Genomic DNA, 20,041 nt, shown 5'->3' on the forward strand with positions numbered 1-20,041 from the left:
CAGTTTCCATTGCCACGGTAATGAAGTTAATCTAAAGTCACTAGACCATAACCAATCAGTTCTTTATTGTGTGGAATGAGCTTCCATTCCAGAACTGTAAACAATGCCAATCAATATCTTTAAATTGAGCTGGGCCTGGTGGCACACAACTTTGATTACTGTCTTTAATCCCAGCACTAGGGAGGCAGAGGCAGCCCGGTCTCTGTGAGTTTGATCCAGCCTAGTCTCCATAGTTGAGTTCTGGGACAGGCAGGGCTACATAACAACACTTTGTCTCACAAAATAAAAAATAACCAAAACTTTAAATTGTAATACCCTTTGACAGATGGAACATAATCTCTAAACTTTAGTTTTTTGTTTTTGTTTGTTTGTTTGTTTTTTGAGACAAGGTTTCTCTGTGTATCCTTGGCTGTCCTGGAACACGCTCTATAGACCAGGTTGGTCTCAAACTCACAGAGATCCGCCTGCCTTTGTGATAGGATTAGTGAGATACTACTGCTGAGCTTCTAACCCCTGGCTAGGCAGCAGTGGTACACGCCATTAGTTCCAGCACTGGGGAGGCAGAGACAGGCAGAACTCTTTTTTTTTTTTTTTTTTGGTTTTTCGAGACAGGGTTTCTCTGTGTAGCTTTGCGCCTTTCCTGGAACTCGCTTTGGAGACCAGGCTGGCCTCGAACTCACAGAGATCCGCCTGGCTCTGCCTCCCGAGTGCTGGGATTAAAGGCGTGCGCCACCACCGCCCGGCTGCGGAGGCCAACCTTGTTTACAGAGTAAGTTTCAGGACAGCCAGGGCTACACAGAGAGACTCTTTTCTCTTTCTTTCTTTCGTTCTCTTTCTTCTTCCTCCTCCTCCCTCTTCTTTTCTCCTTCTCCTCCTCCTCCCCCTCCTTTTTTGGGGGGTTGGGGTGGGTGGAGGGGTGTGTGAGGAGACAGGGTTTCTCTGTGTAAGCCTGGCTGTCTTGGAACTCACTTTGTAGACCAGGCTCAGGCTAGCCTTGAACTCAAGAGATCCAGCTGAGAAACCTTTTCTTGAAAAACAAAAACAGAAACAGAAGGGCATGCTGGTGCCATTTAATCGAGCAGAGAGGCAGGTAGATCTCTGCTTTCTGCTGGATTTCTGTAATTTCGAGGCCAGCCTGGTCTACCAAGTGAGTTCCAGTATTGCGGGATAGAGACCTAAAGACCACCCAGCATGACCCAAGTCCGAATTGAGAATATGTATGAAGCTGCCGGCGAATACCTGGAGAGAAACTGCTCACAGAGCAGCCTCAAATGCATTTTCAGGGAGTCTTTAAAGGCTTTTGAACACAGAAAACTACATCCCGGGTGGTAGCTGCAGGGAGAAGTGAGACAAGCAGTTTAACTGAAGCCGAAAACATGCAGTTAGCTGAGGCATTTCAAGCCCTTATTTCTAGAACAGGGTTGGGTACCTTCCCACAGTAGAAAAGGGGTGTGCGTGTCAATTTCAGGTTAGCACAGAGGAACCTTTGCGCTGTCACTCCAGGACAGCCCGGGCCACAGAGATCATGTCCGCTCCAAATGGCAAAAAGTGTATTCAGCGCTGGGAACGTTAAGATAGAATCAACCAAAGGCCTTCGAACTCACAGCTGAGGAGGAAAAGCCAGCACTTTGCCTTGGAAAGTCAAAATCCTGAAGGTGCAGCACCCTCCGGAACTCACCACTTAGTGACAGACGGCAGGGCCTATCCCTGAGAAGCGGCGCTTTCGGGACCGGAAGTGAGCCCAAGAAGGCGGGATTATAGCCAGTTGGAACCGAGGCGTCCGGCGGTAAGAAGCGGTGATTGGTCGGATCTGAGAGAGGGGCGGGACCCGGGCAATTCAAAAGAGAGAAGCGGGTCCCGGAGAAGGGAGGATGAACATTGAGGCTAAGGCTAGGCCGAGGCGACGGGAGATGGCGGCGGCCACTTCAGGTACGGGGGTCGGGAGGGCGAGGCATCGCTGTGTGGAACTTACTGGGTAGCGGTTGTTCCGGAGGATCCAGGTGGCGCGGGGCGGAAGGGCGGGGAGTGGGCGCCGCAAGCCCCTGCGCTCTCTACTCGCGGCCTTCGGCGGCATAAACCGGCTTGAGACCCACTGCTCGGGGTCTGGTGCCCGGCTAGAGCCTGCGCACTTCTATGTGCGCTTCGGTTTGTTTCGTCGGTGAAGCCGAGCAGCCACCCGGTCCGTGAGCACTGAGTAGTGAGGAGACGTGGCTCCTGGGTGCCCAGAGATCTCAGGGAGCTGGACTCGGCGGCGGTGCGAATTCTGGCAAAGAGAAATCAAAGACAGTTTTCTTTCCCTCTAGCCGTGGAATGGCTATTGGGATGCTGTTTTCGTGTTGGAAAGGCTGTCAGGAGTTTCAGAGTCTTTTCTAAAAGGATTTGCATATGCCTCACTGAATTGTGGCTTGTAACTACTGTTCGTTCGGCCTTTGGGGAGAACGCCTCGCCCCAGGCACAGCTGCAAGCATTTTATAATCAATCATTTAATGTTTGTACTGAGAGCTGAGATGATTACTGCTAATGTTCTGTTTTTAAGAAAAAAAGTTTATTTTTATCTGTGTGCGCCACCTATGTGTGGATGCCCGCAGAGACCAGAAGAGGAAGTTGGATCCTCTAGAGCTGGAGTTACTACTAATGGTTGTGAGCCTGGTGTGGGTGCTGAGAACCACACTCAGGTCCTCAGGAAGAATAGTAGGCACTCTTAACCTCTAAGGTTCACCAGCCCCTGTACTTGGACAAGAGGAAACAGGCATAAATGAGCTAAGTAGCTTGTTCAGTTCAAGGTAACACAACTAGCAAATATTAGGGCGTTTAAATTCACACTCAGGTAATTAGATTGTAATGCCACTTCCCTAGACGATTATGCCAAACACAGGCTGAGACCCATTGTGTCTGGTATACAGTAAACACTGAAGTGTTTGAATATTGCCCCTTTCCTAGAGGAGGTTACAATTGTTTTCAATCAGTCTCATAAAATAATGTAATATGATGAAGGCAGTGCTAGGTAGGCATAAACTTGTAGGATAGAATCTGAAACAAACCCTTGGGTATTTTGAGAAGGCTTATTCAGAAAACGATAGTTACATGGGGCAGTGGTGGCCCACATCTTTAATCCCAGCACTCAGGAGGCAGAGGCAGTCAGATCTCTGAGTTTGAGGACAGCCTGGTCTACAAAGTGAGTTCCAGGACAGGCAGGGCTACACAGAGGAAACCTTGTCTTGAAAAACCAAAAACAACAACAAAAAGAAAGGAAAAGAGAAGAAAATGATAGTTAGGGCTGGACTTGTTGCTCTTCCAGAGGAGCTGGTTTCAGTTCCCAGCACCCACATGGTGGCTCACAACTCTGTAACTCCAGTTCCAGGGGATTCGAGGGCATCAGGCATGCACGCGGTGCACATACACACAAGCAAGCAAAGCACTCATACACATAAACAGATAAGGAAATATGAAAATGGTGATTAAAGTAGGTTTCAAAGTTTGGGCGGGATTTTACTCAACCTTGAAAAGGACAAAAAGAACAAGTGTTAAGACAAAGAAGGTCAAAATGTTCTTGATTCATTTTTCTCTTCACAAAAGAGAGGAGTGGGCTGGGAAGATAGCGTAGTCTGGTAAAGTACTTGTCATAGGACCCGAATTTCATCCCATCTTGGGGAACACCAGAGTTTGATCTTTGGCCTCCATGCCCACATGCATTCACACAGATACGTGTGGGTCTGCACACACAAAGAAGAGTAAAAGCCCGCCACTGGTGTAATCCTAACATCAGGAGGCCAAGGCAGGAGGATTGGAGCTCAAAGCAGCCTTTGTCAAAAAAAACAAAAATAAGTTTTTTAAAAGAACTGAAGCTAGAGAGATGGCTCAATGGCTAAGGAAACCGGATGCTCTTCAGAGGATCCTGATTGGGTTCCCAGCATCCACGTGGTAGCTCACAATCATCTGTAACTCCAGTTTCAGAAGATCTGATATACTCTTCTGACTTACACAGGCACCAAGCACATATGGGTTGTCTTAGTTAGAGTTAGCATTGCTGTGATGAAACACCATGACCAAAAGCAAGTTGAGGGAGAAAGGGTTTATTTGGCTTCCATTTCCACATTGTAATCAATCCATCACTGAAAGAATTCAGGGCAAGGAACTCAAGCACGGCTGCGACCTGGAAGCAGGAGCTGATGCAGAGGCCATGGAGGAGTGCTGTTTACTGGCTGCTCATGGTTTGCTCAGCCTGCTTTCTTATAGACCCCAGTCACCAGTCCAGAGATGGCACCACCAACAATGAGCTGGGCCCTCCCCCATCAATCACTGACTAAGAAAATGCTCTACAACTGGATCTTATGGTGGCACTTTTCTCAGTTGAGGTTCCCTCCTTTCAGATAACTCTGGCTTATGTCAAGCTGACATAAAACTAGCCAGCATAGTGATATGCAGACATACATAATATTAAGTAAATTTTAAATTAGGAACTGATAGGTATTGATGATTATGTGGAAGAAAGAAGACACTTAAAAATTCCTATTTGGGGGTCTGAGCTATTTGTGGATGTTAGAAAGCAAAGTGAGAAAACTGTTGCAGAGAGTGGGGTAAGGGTCAGTTTAGTGCAGGTGGACTTTGAGGTACCTATGAACCATCCAAGAGAAGGTAGACGGTAGCTTGGAAGGAGGGTCTATGATGGAAGATGCTACCTGATGTGAAGGTCAGAGGCGTCATCGGCTTGAAGAGGCTTGAAGATGATGATCATTTAAAAAGAGGAGAAAAAGATCATTGGTGCCAACAGAGTAGGTGCCTGTGCCTGTACAGTGAATCGACACTATCTGGTCCAGGGATGACATTTGTACCCAATGAACATGTGCAAGTGTCTGGAGAGACCTGTTTTGCTTGTTACGACCTGGAGATGAAGGAGAATGCTTCTGGAATCTAGTGGGTATGTGTTAAACAGTCTGTAATGTGACGGCCCCACAACAAAGAATTGGACAACTCACAATGCTAGTGGTACAGAAGTTGACAGAGTGTAGGACATAGAACATTTAACACTGCTGAACTAAGGAAGGTCGGAAAACTAGTAAAACAATCAGGGAAAGGGATGGCATAGGAACCAAGGGAAAAGCATGTCTCCTGAGAGGGTCGAATTCACACAGGATTCAGACCGAGACTGAGCGTGCCTGCTGGATCTAGCAGTATAAAGGTCCCTGAGGATTCTGCCGACTAGTTGTTGAGATTAAAGTGTGTTAAGAAAGAGAATAATAGGCCGGGCGGTGGTGGCGCACGCCTTTAATCCCAGCACTCGGGAGGCAGAGCCAGGCGGATCTCTGTGAGTTCGAGGCCAGCCTGGACTACCAAGTGAGTTCCAGGAAAGGCGCAAAGCTACACAGAGAAACCCTGTCTCGAAAAACCAAAAAAAAAAAAAGAAAGAATAATAATCATAAAAGCAACAGCTAACATTGAAGCTTGCAGGGCACTATGCTGAACACTGTATGCATATTTAGTCTGAACGGATCTTCTGTAATAAATACTGTTATTATTTTTGTAGAGAGAAGTGAAGTTTGGAGTGGCTCAGTGACTATCAGGGTTAGATAACTACCAAGCAGAATTTGTCTTCGATTCCAAATGTCGCAGTATACACAGAAGAGGGTCTGTTAATTCATGCATGGACTTCAGAATCAGACCTCCTTTAAAGCTGTGTCACCAACAGGCTGTTAAAGGAGGGCAAATTGCCTGAACTAGTAGTTCCCAACCTTCCTAATGCTGGGACCCTTTAAATCAGTTCCTCATGTTGTAGGGACCCCCAACCAGAACATTATTTTCGGTGCTACTTTGTAACTGTAATTTTGCTACTGTTATGAATCATGTAAGTATCTGTGTTTTCTGATAGTCTTAGGTTTTTGTGTGTGTGTGTTTGTTTTGTTTTTCTCTGTTTAGCCTTGGCTGTCCTGGAACTAGATTGGTAGACCAAGTTGGCCTCGAACTCACAGAGATCCGCCTGCCTCTGCCTCCCAAGTGCTGAGATTAAAGGTGTGTGCCACCACTGACTAGTGAGTTGGTATTTTTCTTATTCCCATTTTACAGGTGAGAAAGCTGGGGCATAGTAATTTAAAAAAAAAAAAAAAATCCCTAATTTAGTTGTAAGTAGGGGAGCTGGAATTTGAGCAGAGGCTGATTGACAAGAAAACCAAGATACATGGATGTTAACACCTAAAGCTGGTCTCTTCCAGGAGCTGGTCGCTGTCTAAGCAAGGTAGGGGCTAGTCGGCGCCCACCTCCAGCTCGAGTAAGGGTGGCTGTACGACTGCGGCCATTTATGGATGAAGCAACAAGAGCGAACGAAGCCCCCTGTGTACGTGGCATAGACAGCTACTCTCTTGAGGTGGCCAACTGGAGGAAATACCAGGAGACACTCAAGTATCAGTAAGCTTCAAGCCACTTCTCTATCTAGGCCTGCTCACTTTATCACTTTCTGAGATCTATTCTATGCCTTGCTAGGCAAAGCTTTGTTCCCCAAACCTTCATTTGATTGTTTAGATGTTCGTGGTATATAGTGAATACTGTAGAGAAAGGCTAGAGGTTGAACTGAATGTCAGTCTTGGGGACATTGGGACAAAGGGAGGAAGGAGTAGTGTAGTCCCAGCTAGGTTGTAGACAATACATGGAAAGGGTGGGAAACAGATGTGGTGGGCAATCCAAAGAAGACTATGCAGATTTAGGAATGGCACACAAGAGGACAACTACTTAAAATTTCTGTGGGGTTTTGGTGGACAGAAGTTTCTGTCCCGCAGCTACTCTCAAATAATCACTCAGAGGCTTACTATGAATTACAAATGCTCGGCCAATAGCTCAGGCTTGTTACTGACCAGCTCTTACAACTTAACCCATTTTTATTAATCTATGTGCTACCCTGAGGTTCGTGGCTTTTACCTCTACCCCATTTTGTGTGTCTGACTTCTTCTGGCTGGTGACTCTCTCTCTCTACCCTTCTCCTTCCCAGCATTCTCAGTTCGGCTCTCCCACCTAACCTTATTCTGTTCAACTATTGGCTAGTCGGCTTATTTATTAAACCAATCATAGTGTACAAAGGGATTACTCCACAGCCGTTTTAAAGTTTAAACTTGGCCTGTTAGTCTGACCTTGAGGGTGGCAAACCACAGCCTGCAGGTCAAGTCCAACGAGGTGTCTTCCATTTAGTTGTTTTATTTTTGTCTGTCTGTCTGTCTGTTTTTAAAACGAGCTCGTATAAACACAGGCTGGCCGTGTACTCTTGATTCTCTTGCTCTCCTAAGTGCTGGGACCACAGGTGTGTGCTGCCATGCCCAGCTCAAGAGGCTTTTCTGTGAATAAAGTTGTATCGTTTATTTACATAATGTAGCTGTTTGACTAGCCTTACAATTAAGTGGTTGTGAAAGGAACCACATGGTCACAAAACCTAAAATATTTGTTGTCTGATTTATTTTTTATAGGAAGTTAGGTTGCTCTAGTTCTAGGTCCTTAATAGTTTGGCTCCCGTTCCTTTCCAGTCTTCTCTTGTCCGCATGCATTGAATTCTAAGTCACCGTGCACTGAGTAAGCTGTGTTTGAATCTAGACCAGCCTGCCTTTTACCTACCCTGTTCAAGTGTTACCTCAAGAAAAATGTCGGGGAGCCCTTTCACACCACATGTGTGACACTGTTACTGCGGATATGTAAACAAATGTCTACTCACCCCAGAGTGGGAACCAGCCACAGACCAAAGTAAGGATACCACCAATATCCAACTTGGTGGTCCAATCAGTTTTATTGGGTTTACTCACAGGAATATGTAAGTTATAGCAAGTAAGTTTCTACAGCAGCAGAAGTGACTCACAGACCATTGCATCACCAAAGCCCACCCCAGGATAGCTGACAGCTCACAATAGCTAGGAACCTGGAGAACGCTGCACAGCCAGCAGGTGGTGAGCCTTTTCCAAGCAGCCCTTACTGCTTTATAGGGTTAGGGAGGGAGGTGCCTCGTTTACCTGTCAGTCTTGGGAACTTCCTGAAGCCTTTGCCTTACTCACTTCCTGAGTTTAGGCTTCCCTCCAAAATGAAAATTACTACACAAAACACCAGGTCTTGTTGCTGTGTCCTTCTGCTTGGCAACACTTCTCCCAGCAGAATAGAATCATTTATTCTTTCTCGTGTGCTCTTATCTTTGTCTCCTGAGTCATTACAAAATATGGGTATCTGGCCTACCAGATTGCTATGTGAGATTAATTTTGTTTCCTAATGTCAGTACAGTGACTGGAATAAAGTAGATTTTCCAGGGACACTTTCAAGGTCTTTGTTCAAGAAACGGGACAGAGCCTTAAAAGCCAGCCTCATCTAGGTTTGGGGTACCAATCTAACACCCTACTAATGCCCTCCCTTCTTCTGCCTACAGGTTCGATGCCTTCTATGGGGAGAAGAGCACTCAGCAGGACATCTATGTGGGCTCCGTACAGCCCATCCTAAGGCACTTGCTGGAAGGGCAGAATGCCAGCGTGCTTGCCTATGGGCCTACTGGGGCAGGTGAGCAAGCCAGAAGAGAACTATACATGAGAAAGAGCTGGGAACTGAGAGGAAACTTCACAGCTTTCTCTGCTCTTTTTTTTCTAGGGAAGACACACACAATGCTGGGCAGCCCAAAACAACCTGGAGTGATTCCCAGAGCTCTCATGGACCTCCTGCAGATTACAAGGGAAGAAAGTGCAGAAGGCCGGCCATGGGACCTTTCTGTCACTATGTCCTATTTAGAGATCTACCAGGAAAAGGTGAGGTGTCAAAATTAGAGTGCCTTGTAGAACATGAAGCTCTGCTCTAGTATAAGGAGGTGTAATGAGACCTGGAAAGATGGGGTTGGGTATCAGATCCAGCAGAGAGAAGACTCCTAATCTCCATGAAGCAAGCACCCTCTTCATGGAGAAGTGGCCTTACTGTCACTGCTCAAATAGGTGTTAGACCTCTTGGATCCTGCATCAGGAGACCTAGCGATCCGAGAAGACTGTCGAGGGAACATCCTGATTCCCGGCCTCACGGAGAGGCACATCACTACCTTCTCTGACTTTGAGCAGCACTTTCTCCCAGCCAGTAAAAACCGTGTGGTAGGAGCCACCCGGCTTAACCAACGCTCTTCGCGTAGCCATGCAGTACTCCTGGTCAAGGTAAGGCCGCTGACAGAAGGACCTGGGAAGCCCCTGAAGCCTAAGCTAAGTCTGGGCCCCTTGCTCTTCCCCTAGGTGGGACAGCGCGAACGGTTGGCTCCATTTCGCCATCGGGAAGGAAAGCTCTACCTTATTGATTTGGCTGGTTCTGAGGACAACCGTCGCACAGGCAACCAGGGCATTCGGCTCAAAGAGAGTGGAGCCATCAACACCTCCCTCTTTGTACTGGGCAAAGTGGTGGACGCACTAAACCAGGGCCTCCCTCGTATACCGTACCGGGACAGCAAGCTCACTCGCTTATTGCAGGTCATGTCGACCCACATTGGGTCAAAAGGGACTAGAGAAGGCGGCTCTTAGGCCTGCTGGTTAGGGTAGTGGGAACTGTTGTCAAGGAATAGGAAGGCTAGGAGTCTGAACCATACTCCAATCCTTACCCCTCAGGACTCTCTGGGTGGCTCAGCTCACAGCATCATTATTGCCAACATTGCTCCTGAAAGACGTTTTTACCAGGATACAGTCTCAGCGTTGAACTTCACTGCTAGGTCCAAGGAGGTGATTAACCGGCCTTTCACCAATGAGAGTCTGCAGCCTCATGGTGAGGACTGGGGAAGACAGAATGGAATGGCCAGGACAATGGGGAATTTGCCCAAACCACTGAGCACCAGCACTGAGGCTGACCACTTTGATTCTCCTTTATATCCCTCCAATCTTCTCAGCCTTGGCACCTGTTAAGCTGTCTCAGAAAGAACTGTTAGGCCCGTCAGAGGCAAAGAAAGCCAAAGGCCCTGAAGAAGAATCAACTGGGAGCCCTGAGTCTATAGCAGCTCCAGCTTCTGCCTCCCAGAAACTAAGGTGAGAGTCAGGCCTTCCCTGCAGAATCTGTAATAGCTGTAAGCTAACAAGAGGTTTAACCTGTCAAATCCTTGAGCAAAGCAGCTATGTACCTTTTTCCCAATGAATTCATTCACTTTTAAGACCTGTTCTAAACTCACCAAAGGGCCAAACTGTTACTCTGGATAAGGGCAAGCTCAGAAATGGGGCATATCAAACTCAGACCCTGACCTTGAGGATTCACTTGTAGGAGAAGGGGAACCTAAGTTTATAAAGCCAGGTAGATAATACAGAAAAGAATGGCACCAGACGGTTAATCCCAAATCTTTAATCCCAGCACTTGGGAGGTAGAGGCAGACGGATCTCTGAGTTCTAGGCCAGCCTGGGCTATAGACTGAGTTCCAGGACAGCCAGGACTATGCAGAGGAACTCTGTATCTTAAAAACAAAAAGAATGCTTGTTCTGTGAAACTCAGGAAGACAAATTATTTCTACTGTTTGCCCTACATTTTCTGATGCTGCTCTTCTAAGGCTTGTACATAAAGAACAGGACATAATCTATGTCTTGAAGGAGCTAGTTCAGTGTAGCACAGATCATCTAACTGGGCATTATTGGAAAGATGGCATCTTCACTTTGAGGGTGACGATCTCAGGCAGAACAAGGATGGGTAGAAGTTACTGTGCTCGGATAGCCAGGACTGCTGGGACAAGACTCTTCTGTAGACAGCCCACTGGATAAGGGCTTCTCATCCTGTCTCTAGTAGCTGTCTATACCTCCTAATGAGGACCTCTTCTATGGAGCTTCCCCAACTTGCTTCCAAATGGCCACACCCTCAGCTCTTACTCTTGTTTTTCATGTGTACGTGTTTGTGGTGTGCATGTGTATGTGGGAAGGCTTGAGAACTCCCTGTTGTGGCCAGCTTGCTTGGGGGCGTCCTGTGTCTGCCTTCTGAGGCTGGAATTATAGGCAGGCTGTCACACTCACTTGGCATTTACTGTGGGCTCTCCAACCTCTAGACCCTTTGCTTACATGGCAAGTATTTTAATTGCTGAGTTATCTCCCCTGCTCTCTGTCTCTTTTTCTTTATCACACACAAGTGCCTCTTAGACAGGGCAGTATGGTAGGTCCCTAATGTGTGGCATCCAGTGCTTATTAACTGCTTTTCATCTGCTAATCTGGCATCCCTGGGAGTTTACTTCACCCGATAAAGACACTATACTCAGAGGCTAGTTAACTAGAGTTCCCAAACAGACAACACCAAGTTAAGGCATGACAAAGGTAGTCCTGCTCTACTGGAGGTGATGAGAGAGGAGGTAGGTGGGAGTAACCTTTTTTCTACTCAGCCTCTTACAGAAACTAAGCAATATGGACCCAGCCATGTTGGAGAACCTCCTGAGCTTGGATCGTTTGCTGGGCTCCCAGGGGAGCCAAGGGACACCTCTACTGAATACCCCAAAGCGAGAGCGAATGGTACTCATTAAGACAGTGGAGGAAAAGGACTTGGAGATTGAGGTAATTGTTGGGGAAGGTGACCTAATATTCCAACCAGCTTTGAGAAGTATTCCTAGTATCTTCAGACAGGGAAGGATACTTAGATGCTGATCTAGAGTCCAGTTTTCATAAGATTTATTTATATATATGGGTTTTATGCTACCATGTATGGCTGTGAACTACATGTGTGTAGTGCCCATGGTAGGCCAGAAGAGGGTGCAGGATACCCTGGGTCTGGAGTTAAAAGACAGTTATGAGCTGCCATGTGGGTGCTAGGGTTCAAACCTGGGTTAAGAAACAGTTGAGATCAGATAAGAGGGGTGGGGGGATCCAAATTAAAAATACATTCCCTGGGGCTAGAGAAATGACTCAGTGGTTAAGAGCATATATTGTTCTTAAAGAGGACCAGAGTTTGACTCCTAACACCTCAGACAGCTCACAACTGCCTGGAACTTTCAGCTTCAGGGAGCCTACACCTCTCTGATGTCTTTTGTCATACACAGACACAAGTACATACTCATAAATAATAAAAATATCACCCGGGGCTAGAGACTGACTTAGCAGCTAAGAACACTGGCTCAGTTCCCAGCACCCACATGGCCGCGCATGACTACCTGTAACTCCAGTTCCAAGGGATCCAACCCTGTCTTCTAACCACAAGGGCACCAGGCACACACAGTGCACAGACAGACATGCAGGCAGAACACCCACACACCAAGAGAGCAGGCAGCTCTCTTCGTGAGTTTGGGGTTGGTCTGATCTACATACCAAGTTCCAGGCCTGCCGTAGCTACATGGTGAGACATTGTCTTAAAACAAAACAAAACAAACCCCTCCCTGCTCGAAGACTTGTTCTGTCTCAGGTGGCCCTCTGACCATACGAATGCCCTTAGTTATTTTGAACCCTGTCTCGTTGATTCTCCTGCTGGTCCTACCTCGATCCTCTTGGACCGCAGAGCTCTCTGCCTGCTCACCTTCCTAATCCACTGCTTTGGGGCTGGAGCTCAGTCCCATCTTCCCATGATCCTTTCCAACAGAGGCTTAAGATGAAGCAAAAAGAATTGGAGGCCAAGGTACTGGCCCAGGAGGTGCTGGATCCAAAGGAGAAAGAGAACACCCTGGCATCTCCCCAGCCCCTCCCTTCTTGTCCAGGCACAACGGCAAGGCCCCTGAAAAGGGCTGTGGTGATGCCTCTGCAGCTAAGTAAGTTTAGTCCCAGGGTCTCGGGAGACGCAGGGTCTCAGAAATGTGTCACTCATCCCCTCCCCTGCATCTGAAGAAGTCCTGGCTGCTTGTCATGGCAGTTAAGACAGCAGGGTATTTATTGGCTGAATATGGTGGCACACACCTGTAATCCAGCATTCAGGAGGGTGAGGCAGAAGGATCGCTCTAAATTCCAGGTTAGCCTTGGTCATAGAGTGAGACCCTGTCTCAAAAGAAAAAAAAAATTGGAAGCATCAAAAGCTCGAGGTTGAAGAAATGGGGGTAGCAAATGGCTACCAGGGAAGTCGGAAGGGAAAGAGATGACCTGTGCCCTGACCAGTTCCTAATTCCTGCTTTCAGTTCAGAAGCAGGCAGAGTCAAAGATTCATATTCTGAAGAAAGGCCACAAAAGAAAGGTGAGCCCGACCCCACCCCCGGTTTTCCAGCTGGGAACCTTTTGCATAGGACAGACACTGGATGAAATATGGGTGTATCTCACAGAGTGGGTATCCACCGTTGGTCAGTTTCCTTTCTTTTTGATGCCCTTGCACTTGGGCTGGCTACTCACTAGATCTAGTATGTAGCCTAGCTCCTGCTCGCTATAAACTGTAGAGCCCACTTAGGGAAACCGATAGGCATCTAAGAATCTCTCACACAGAATGGTCTTCACACAAAATGAACACTAGAACTGCCCCTAACTGTCAGGATGAGAGGATGCTTACTGTTTTCTCTTTTCTTTCTCCTGTATTGGAGATTGAACCCCAGTTTTCAAGCATTGTAGGCACTTAAGTGCTCTACCATTGAACTGTAAACTCCTCCCAGTCAGACTTGATGTGTACGTTCATTTATTCATCGAATCTTCACAGTGACTGAGAAAAATGCTAGTAATTAAACAAGTCCAACAAATTAGTACCAGGAGGAGGAGGCTGGAGAGGTGGTTAGGCGCCTGGTCTTGGCACAGTGATCCACAGGCCTTGGCTGTCATTTCTGTTACCTCATAGCTGGAGCCATCACATGTGTCCAAGCCTGTGGAAAAGGCTGAGGACTGCTGGGAGCTACAGATTAGCCCAGAGTTACTGGCACATGGACGCAAAAAATTATTGGATCTGCTGAATGAAGGCTCAGCCCGAGATCTGCGCAGCCTGCAGCTCATTGGCCAGAAGAAGGCCCAACTCATCCTGGGCTGGAGGGAGCTCCATGGCCCCTTCAGCAAGGTAACAACCTAGGGGGCAGGTGGAGAGGGGTGCCCCCGTTCTTTGTCCACCTCCTCACTGCTGCTGACCCACTAGGTGGAGGATCTGGAACAGGTGGAAGGCATTTCTGGGAAGCAGGTGGAGTCTTTCCTGAAGGTAAGGAAGAACATCTCTGCCCTTTCTCTACCAGCCTGCATGTTGCGCCCCGCCCCCACACCCCACCGCCCCCAACCCTACCCCCAGCTGCTATACTGACGCACTTTACTCTTTCTTACAGGCGAACCTCTTGGGCTTGGCTGCCGGCCAGCACTGTGGCCCCTCCTGACTACCAGCTCTTAACACTACCTTTTCCTTTTAAAACCCTTGTATAATGACGTCTTCGTGTAAATACAGTTTTTATTCCATGCTTGAGCCTGGTTTTTAGGGATGGCGGGGCTGGGGTGGGAGTCACAATTGCCCTTGGGACCAGGATCAAGCTCAGCGGGACACTTATCTGGGCGCCATCTTTGGGAAACCCCGAACTAGTCCAAGATTGTAAATAAACCACTGGAATGGGAAGGGGACGGTGGCCTAGATGAATCAAAACGCTGAAGCCGAAGCCTAAGCAAGCACAACGACCGTTAGGCGGGCACGCGCTTCTAGTCAAACCCCGCCCCACTAACTCCCTGGGCGCGCTCCCCATTCTGCTCAGGACGCCATCGGTGTTGTGTGCGCGTGCGCGTGCAATAACGGCTGCTGGCAGAGGGAAGTGGGGGGTGGAATCGTTGAAGTGGGGGAAGAGAAGCCGCCTAGTCTCCCGCGCGCCCACCACCTGCACCGTCGCCAACCAATCAGCAGCCGTCTCGAGGGTCTCGCGCTCGGGGCGACTCGGGCTGCTGGGTGGCTCCCCGGTCCCTCCTCCCTCCAGAGTCCCTCCCGCGCCTCCCCCCTCCCGCTGGCCCCGCGCGCACTCGCGCTCGCGCCCGCTCCAGCCTCTTGTGTGTCCTCGCGCCCCCCGCCCGCCCTCCGGCGCGCAGTGTGCTCCGCTCCCCCACCCTCTTCCCCCCTCCCTCCCCGCGCGCCGCCTCCCCGGGTCCCCCCTCCCCCACCGCCGCCTCCTCCCGCCCCAGGGTGAGCGCGAGCCGCCTCCCTCCTCCCTCCGCCATGGATCCCAGCAACTGGGGCAGCTTCATCTTCCAGGTAACAACCCCCGCCCCCCCGCCCCTGCCCCCCCTCCCACACCCCCTCCCGCCCGCCCTCCCTCCCGTCCCACCCCCCCCTCCGCGCGCCCGGTGCGCGCGCAGCTGTCCCCCTCCCTCCCTCGCGCCCTCCCCCGCCCTCCCCGAGGCGCCGGCTGGGCGCGCGCGCGCGGCGGGGGCCGAAGCTGCTCCCTCGCTCCCCCCACCCCGCCCCGCCGGGCTCCAACCGCCGCCACCGCCGCCGTCGCCGCCGCCGCCCGGGCCCCCGCCCCCGGCCCCGGCCCTCGGCCCCGCGGGGCCTCTCGCCCCCACCCAGGGGGCGTCGCCGCCGCCGCGCTCCGCGCTCCGCGCCCCGCAAGACGCCCTCCTTCCCTCCCTCCCGCCGGCCGGGGTGCGCGGGCGGCGGGGCGGCCCTCGGGCCATGCGTTCGGCTCGGCCCAACCCGGCCGGCCGGGGGCGGCGCCCCGAGCCCGGGCCCCGCGCGGCCCGTGCCCCCGGCTCCCGCTGAGCTCCGGGGGCCCCACCGTGGCCGAGGCCATGTTCCCCGTGTTCCCTTGCACGCTGCTGGCCCCCCCCTTCCCCGTGCTGGGCCTGGACTCCCGGGGGGTGGGCGGCCTCATGAACTCCTTCCCGCCACCTCAGGGTCACGCCCAGAACCCCCTGCAGGTCGGGGCTGAGCTCCAGTCCCGCTTCTTTGCCTCCCAGGGCTGCGCCCAGAGTCCATTCCAGGTGAGTAGGGGCCGGGCCGGGCGGGCAGGCGCCGACCAGCGACCGCGGCCCACACGGCGCCTTGTCTCTGCAGGCCGCGCCGGCGCCCCCACCCACGCCCCAGGCCCCGGCGGCCGAGCCCCTCCAAGTGGACTTGCTCCCGGTCCTCGCCGCTGCGCAGGAGTCGGCCGCCGCCGCCGCCGCCGCCGCCGCCGTGGTTACGGCACCCCCAGCCCCTGCCGCCGCCTCCACCGTGGACACAGCGGCCCTGAAGCAGCCTCCGGCGCCTCCTCCGCCACCCCCTGCCGTATCCGCACCAGCCGCCGAAGCCGCGCCCCCCGCCGCGGCCGCCACCATCGCCGCCGCCGCCGCCGCCGCCGCGGCCGCCACCGCTGTCGTCGCCCCGACCTCCACAGTCGCCGTGGCCCCCGTTGCATCTGTCTTGGAGAAGAAGACAAAGAGCAAGGGGCCCTACATTTGCGCCCTGTGCGCCAAGGAGTTCAAGAACGGCTACAACCTGCGGAGGCACGAAGCCATCCACACGGGAGCCAAGGCGGGCCGGGTCCCTTCGGGTGCTATGAAGATGCCCACCATGGTGCCCCTGAGCCTCTTGAGTGTGCCCCAGCTGAGCGGGGCCAGCGGGGGAGGGGGAGAAGCCGGGGCTGGCGGAGGCACAGCCGCGGTGGCGGCCGGTGGCGTTGTGACCACGACCGCCTCTGGAAAGCGCATCCGGAAGAATCACGCCTGCGAGATGTGCGGCAAGGCCTTCCGCGACGTCTACCACCTGAACCGACATAAGCTGTCGCACTCGGACGAGAAGCCCTACCAGTGCCCTGTGTGCCAGCAGCGCTTCAAGCGCAAGGACCGCATGAGTTACCACGTGCGCTCACATGACGGCGCTGTGCACAAGCCCTACAACTGCTCCCACTGTGGCAAGAGCTTCTCCCGGTGTGCAGGGGCCTCGGCTGCCCACGGGGCCGATGGTGGGGGGAGGGCGGCGAGGGGGCCTGGCTGGCTGGTGGGGAGGCGGCTCCCGAGGCTGGGGACGGGGACCACTCCCAGGGAGGAGGGGAGTGAGCCTCGTGGTTCCTGGGAGCAGGGGGTGGTACTTTAGAGGAGGTGGGTCTTTGGGCTGAGGGCGAGCTGCCTCTGGGCAGAGAGAGAATCCCAGTTTGAGGGATTTCCTGCCTGCCTAAGGACCGAAGCTGTGGGGGGAAACGCTGGGGCTTTTGGGAAGGGCCTTTGGAGGAACCTAGGAAGATTGGAGGCACACCTCACCTTGGAGCCTTAGTCCTAACCCGCCCCCCACCTCAACATGTCCCTAGGCCGGATCACCTCAACAGTCACGTCAGACAGGTGCACTCGACAGAGCGGCCCTTCAAATGTGAGGTAGGAAGCCCGCTGCCGCCTCTCCTGGTGTCCATGATTTTGATCCTCATTGTAGCTGTCTGAGGTCAGCCTCTCAGACCCCCTTTTTCTCTCTCTTTTTGCCTTTTCACTCCATTTTCGCATTTCTCCTTCAAGGCCTGGTCATCTCACGCCCATTTCCTACAGATCAAAGACCCCCAAGGCTCTGATCCCTTTACCTTGCTCCCTTCTCTCTCCTCCCCGAAGCTTTAACTCTCCTGTGACCCCCCCACGCCCTCCCCCCAGAAATGTGAGGCAGCTTTCGCCACGAAGGACCGACTCCGCGCGCACACAGTACGACACGAGGAGAAGGTGCCATGTCATGTGTGTGGCAAGATGCTGAGCTCGGCTTATATTTCGGACCACATGAAGGTGCACAGCCAGGGCCCTCACCATGTCTGTGAGCTCTGCAACAAAGGTACATGCTAAGGGATGTCAGGAGGGCAGGGACAACGGGGGGGGGGGGGTGCTGGGCACAGAGCTGGTGGGGTTTTCACGAATGTGGGTTAAGGGCGCTGTAGCCAAGAGCTCGTGGCATGTAGAGAGCCCTTTAAGAAGCAAGCACAACAGCATTGGAAGTAACTGAACATCTAAATTCTGTGCCATGGCTCAGAGGAGACAGTAGCAGAGATTCAACCTCCTGGGTGTGCCTGGGGACAGTGAAGTGGGACATGGTTGCTTTGTGAAAGGAGTACTCAAGAAAGCCAGTCCCCAGGGTTTCAACTTTGCAGCCACAAGTTCTTGTCTCCAGCTCCTGGGGCAAGTGGAGTCCATCAGCACGGGTGTGACAATCACACACCCTGCCCAGTAACAGAGAAAGCTGTCTTCATGTGGTTATTCACTAAACGAGCTGAGATTGGGGGCACTGGAGAGGGGGGACACAGCCGTCTCTACTGAGAGTCAACCCTTCAAAAAGCTAGGCAACAGTGTCCTGTCACGTGGGAGAGATCTCCCAGTTATGGGGGAAGATCTCTAGATATTAAGGATTAAGAAACAGGCACCACTCGACCCAGGCCCCAAGCTCAGGGAGGGAAGGACTATGTCCCGTGGAGTAGTTGGCCCCAGCCTACCAAGGATGTGGGAGGAGGACAGTGCCACGTGAGGAGGGTGTCCCCAGCCTAGGAGAACAGCCCTGTCTCTGGGGTCTCCACCAGGCTGACCCCCACCCCCATCCCAATCCCCCCCCCCCCCCCCATAGGCTTCACCACAGCAGCATACCTGCGCATCCACGCGGTGAAGGACCATGGGCTCCAGGCCCCGCGGGCTGACCGCATCCTGTGCAAACTGTGCAGCGTGCACTGCAAGACCCCTGCCCAGCTGGCCGGCCACATGCAGACCCATCTTGGGGGGGCCGCCCCTCCTATCCCGGGAGATGCCCCCCAGCCACAGCCTACCTGCTGAGGGGGACCCCTGCACCCACCAGGCAAGGCGTGGGACATGGCTGGGGGGGGCAGGATGGGATGTGTGGGACAAGGGAGTTCAAAGGGCCCAATAGGGGATCTCAGGAAGGCCAGGGATGTCAGTCTGTCACTCAGATTAGGGAGACTTGGGGTCCACAGAGGGCAGTAAAGAATTGCTCTATCTGGGTAAGCAGGCAGGCCAAAGCCTCCGGGGGCCAGATAGGAAGTGAGTAACGGCTGTGTCCCAGGGGATGTAGGGAAATAGTTGGAAAGTCTGGGGTACCGGGCATGTTTCTTGCCATTCAGGTTGTGCTGTGATCCTTGGTGTTTCTCACTGTAGGTACTGGTGAGGTTTGTCCGATGGCAGCGGCGGCAGCAGCAGCGGCGGCGGCAGCGGCGGCGGCAGTGGCAGCCCCTCCCACAGCTGTGGGCTCCCTCTCTGGGGCAGAGGGGGTACCAGTGAGCTCTCAGCCACTTCCCTCCCAGCCCTGGTGAGCTCCAAGTTGATGGAGGAGAGGAGAAGAGTGGAGGAAAGCTCTTCTTGGTACAGTCTCCTCTTCCCACCAGCTCCTCACTGCTCTCCATCAACCAAGGAGCCTCCAGACAGGAGGAAGAAGGAATTCACTAGGTTTTAACAATGTTTCTCCTGCTCCTTTCTTCTCCCTATCAGAGCTGACCCTACAAACACCTGTCCCTTGAGTTGTGTTGAAGTCCCCTGGACAGTGAGCAGGGGTGGCAGAGGACAGCAGCAGCCACTGCCCTCAACCTTTACCCCCTTGCCTTTCCTCCCGGGATCTGTGAGCCTTTCCCTAGAAGGTCCTGTGCTCTCCTCCTCCAGTCCCTCCTCCTGTCTGCTGCCCCTTCCTGGGGAGTTGGTGCTTTCTTTTTGTTGTTGTTTTTTTTCCCAGGGGGAGGGAGGAGAGAGAGGAGGGGGATTAAGATTCTGTCCCAGAGGAGGGATAGGTGGTATTTTGAGGGGCAGAAGCGGGGAAGGCAGAGGGATGCTTTCAGTAAGGTAGGGTGATTAAACCCTACACATCCTACTGGAGTGTGTGTCCAGGGAAAAGCCAAAGGGAGCGTCAGAAGGAGCCACTAGGGCCAGAGGCAGAACAAGAGAGATGGAATCTTAGGGGCCAGGGTGAAGGAGGAGAGCCAGGGAAAAGAGGTGCTTCCTGGGGGTGGGGGAATGCAGCCACGGTGTCTCCCCCTTCCCTCTTCCACCCCAGCCCCAGCCCTGGTCTTTTCTCCTCTTTCCCACAACAGAAGCTGTGGCCCTGGCCATGTCATCGTGTTCCCGTGTCCCTTGCATGTTCCCCCCTTCCCCTCCCTCCTTTTGCGCAGACCCCATTACAATAAATTTTAAATAAAAATTTGTCTCTGGGTTGCTAAGTTCTCTTCACCAAGCCCCATGTGTGTGCACCTCATCCATTTTAGGGAGAGGAAGGGTTCTTTGTTGGCCTTCAGCTTAGTCCCAACTTTTCTGGCCCT

General features: G+C 52.3%; 2 protein-coding genes across 7 annotated transcripts; both read left to right on the top strand.

Moving 5' to 3' along the window:
* Positions 1–600: 600 nt before the first annotated feature.
* On the top strand, positions 601–14,266 carry Kif22 (kinesin family member 22). 2 transcript variants are annotated; one of them, XM_052714660.1, is made up of 14 exons: positions 601–1,929; positions 6,207–6,399; positions 8,384–8,511; positions 8,599–8,753; positions 8,934–9,143; positions 9,219–9,449; positions 9,585–9,738; positions 9,860–9,995; positions 11,318–11,486; positions 12,502–12,667; positions 13,028–13,083; positions 13,669–13,881; positions 13,957–14,016; positions 14,138–14,266. In XM_052714660.1, the coding sequence occupies exons 1-14, from the start codon at positions 1,872–1,874 to the stop codon at positions 14,183–14,185; spliced, it is 1,977 nt and encodes a 658-aa protein (XP_052570620.1). In that variant the 5' UTR covers positions 601–1,871; the 3' UTR covers positions 14,186–14,266. The 2 variants fall into 2 exon arrangements, with proteins under 2 accessions (XP_052570620.1, XP_052570619.1); XM_052714659.1 differs by having other exon boundaries at positions 8,384–8,753.
* Positions 14,267–14,931: 665 nt separating this feature from the next.
* Maz (MYC associated zinc finger protein) lies at positions 14,932–19,927 on the top strand. 5 transcript variants are annotated; one of them, XM_052714663.1, is made up of 7 exons: positions 14,932–15,039; positions 15,681–15,767; positions 15,841–16,694; positions 17,072–17,135; positions 17,400–17,571; positions 18,352–18,576; positions 18,894–19,006. In XM_052714663.1, exons 1-6 carry the CDS (start codon positions 15,004–15,006, stop codon positions 18,552–18,554), a joined length of 1,416 nt encoding a protein of 471 aa, XP_052570623.1. In that variant the 5' UTR covers positions 14,932–15,003; the 3' UTR covers positions 18,555–18,576; positions 18,894–19,006. The 5 variants fall into 5 exon arrangements, with proteins under 5 accessions (XP_052570623.1, XP_052570624.1, XP_052570625.1 ...); XM_052714664.1 differs by lacking the exon at positions 18,352–18,576 and having other exon boundaries at positions 14,936–15,039; positions 18,894–19,927; XM_052714661.1 differs by lacking the exon at positions 14,932–15,039 and having other exon boundaries at positions 15,473–15,767.
* The last annotated feature ends 114 nt before the right edge of the window (positions 19,928–20,041 follow it).

Source organism: Peromyscus californicus, unplaced genomic scaffold, assembly GCF_007827085.1.
Source record: "Peromyscus californicus insignis strain IS unplaced genomic scaffold, ASM782708v3 Scaffold_4__1_contigs__length_199733344, whole genome shotgun sequence".
NCBI lineage: Eukaryota > Metazoa > Chordata > Mammalia > Rodentia > Cricetidae > Peromyscus > Peromyscus californicus.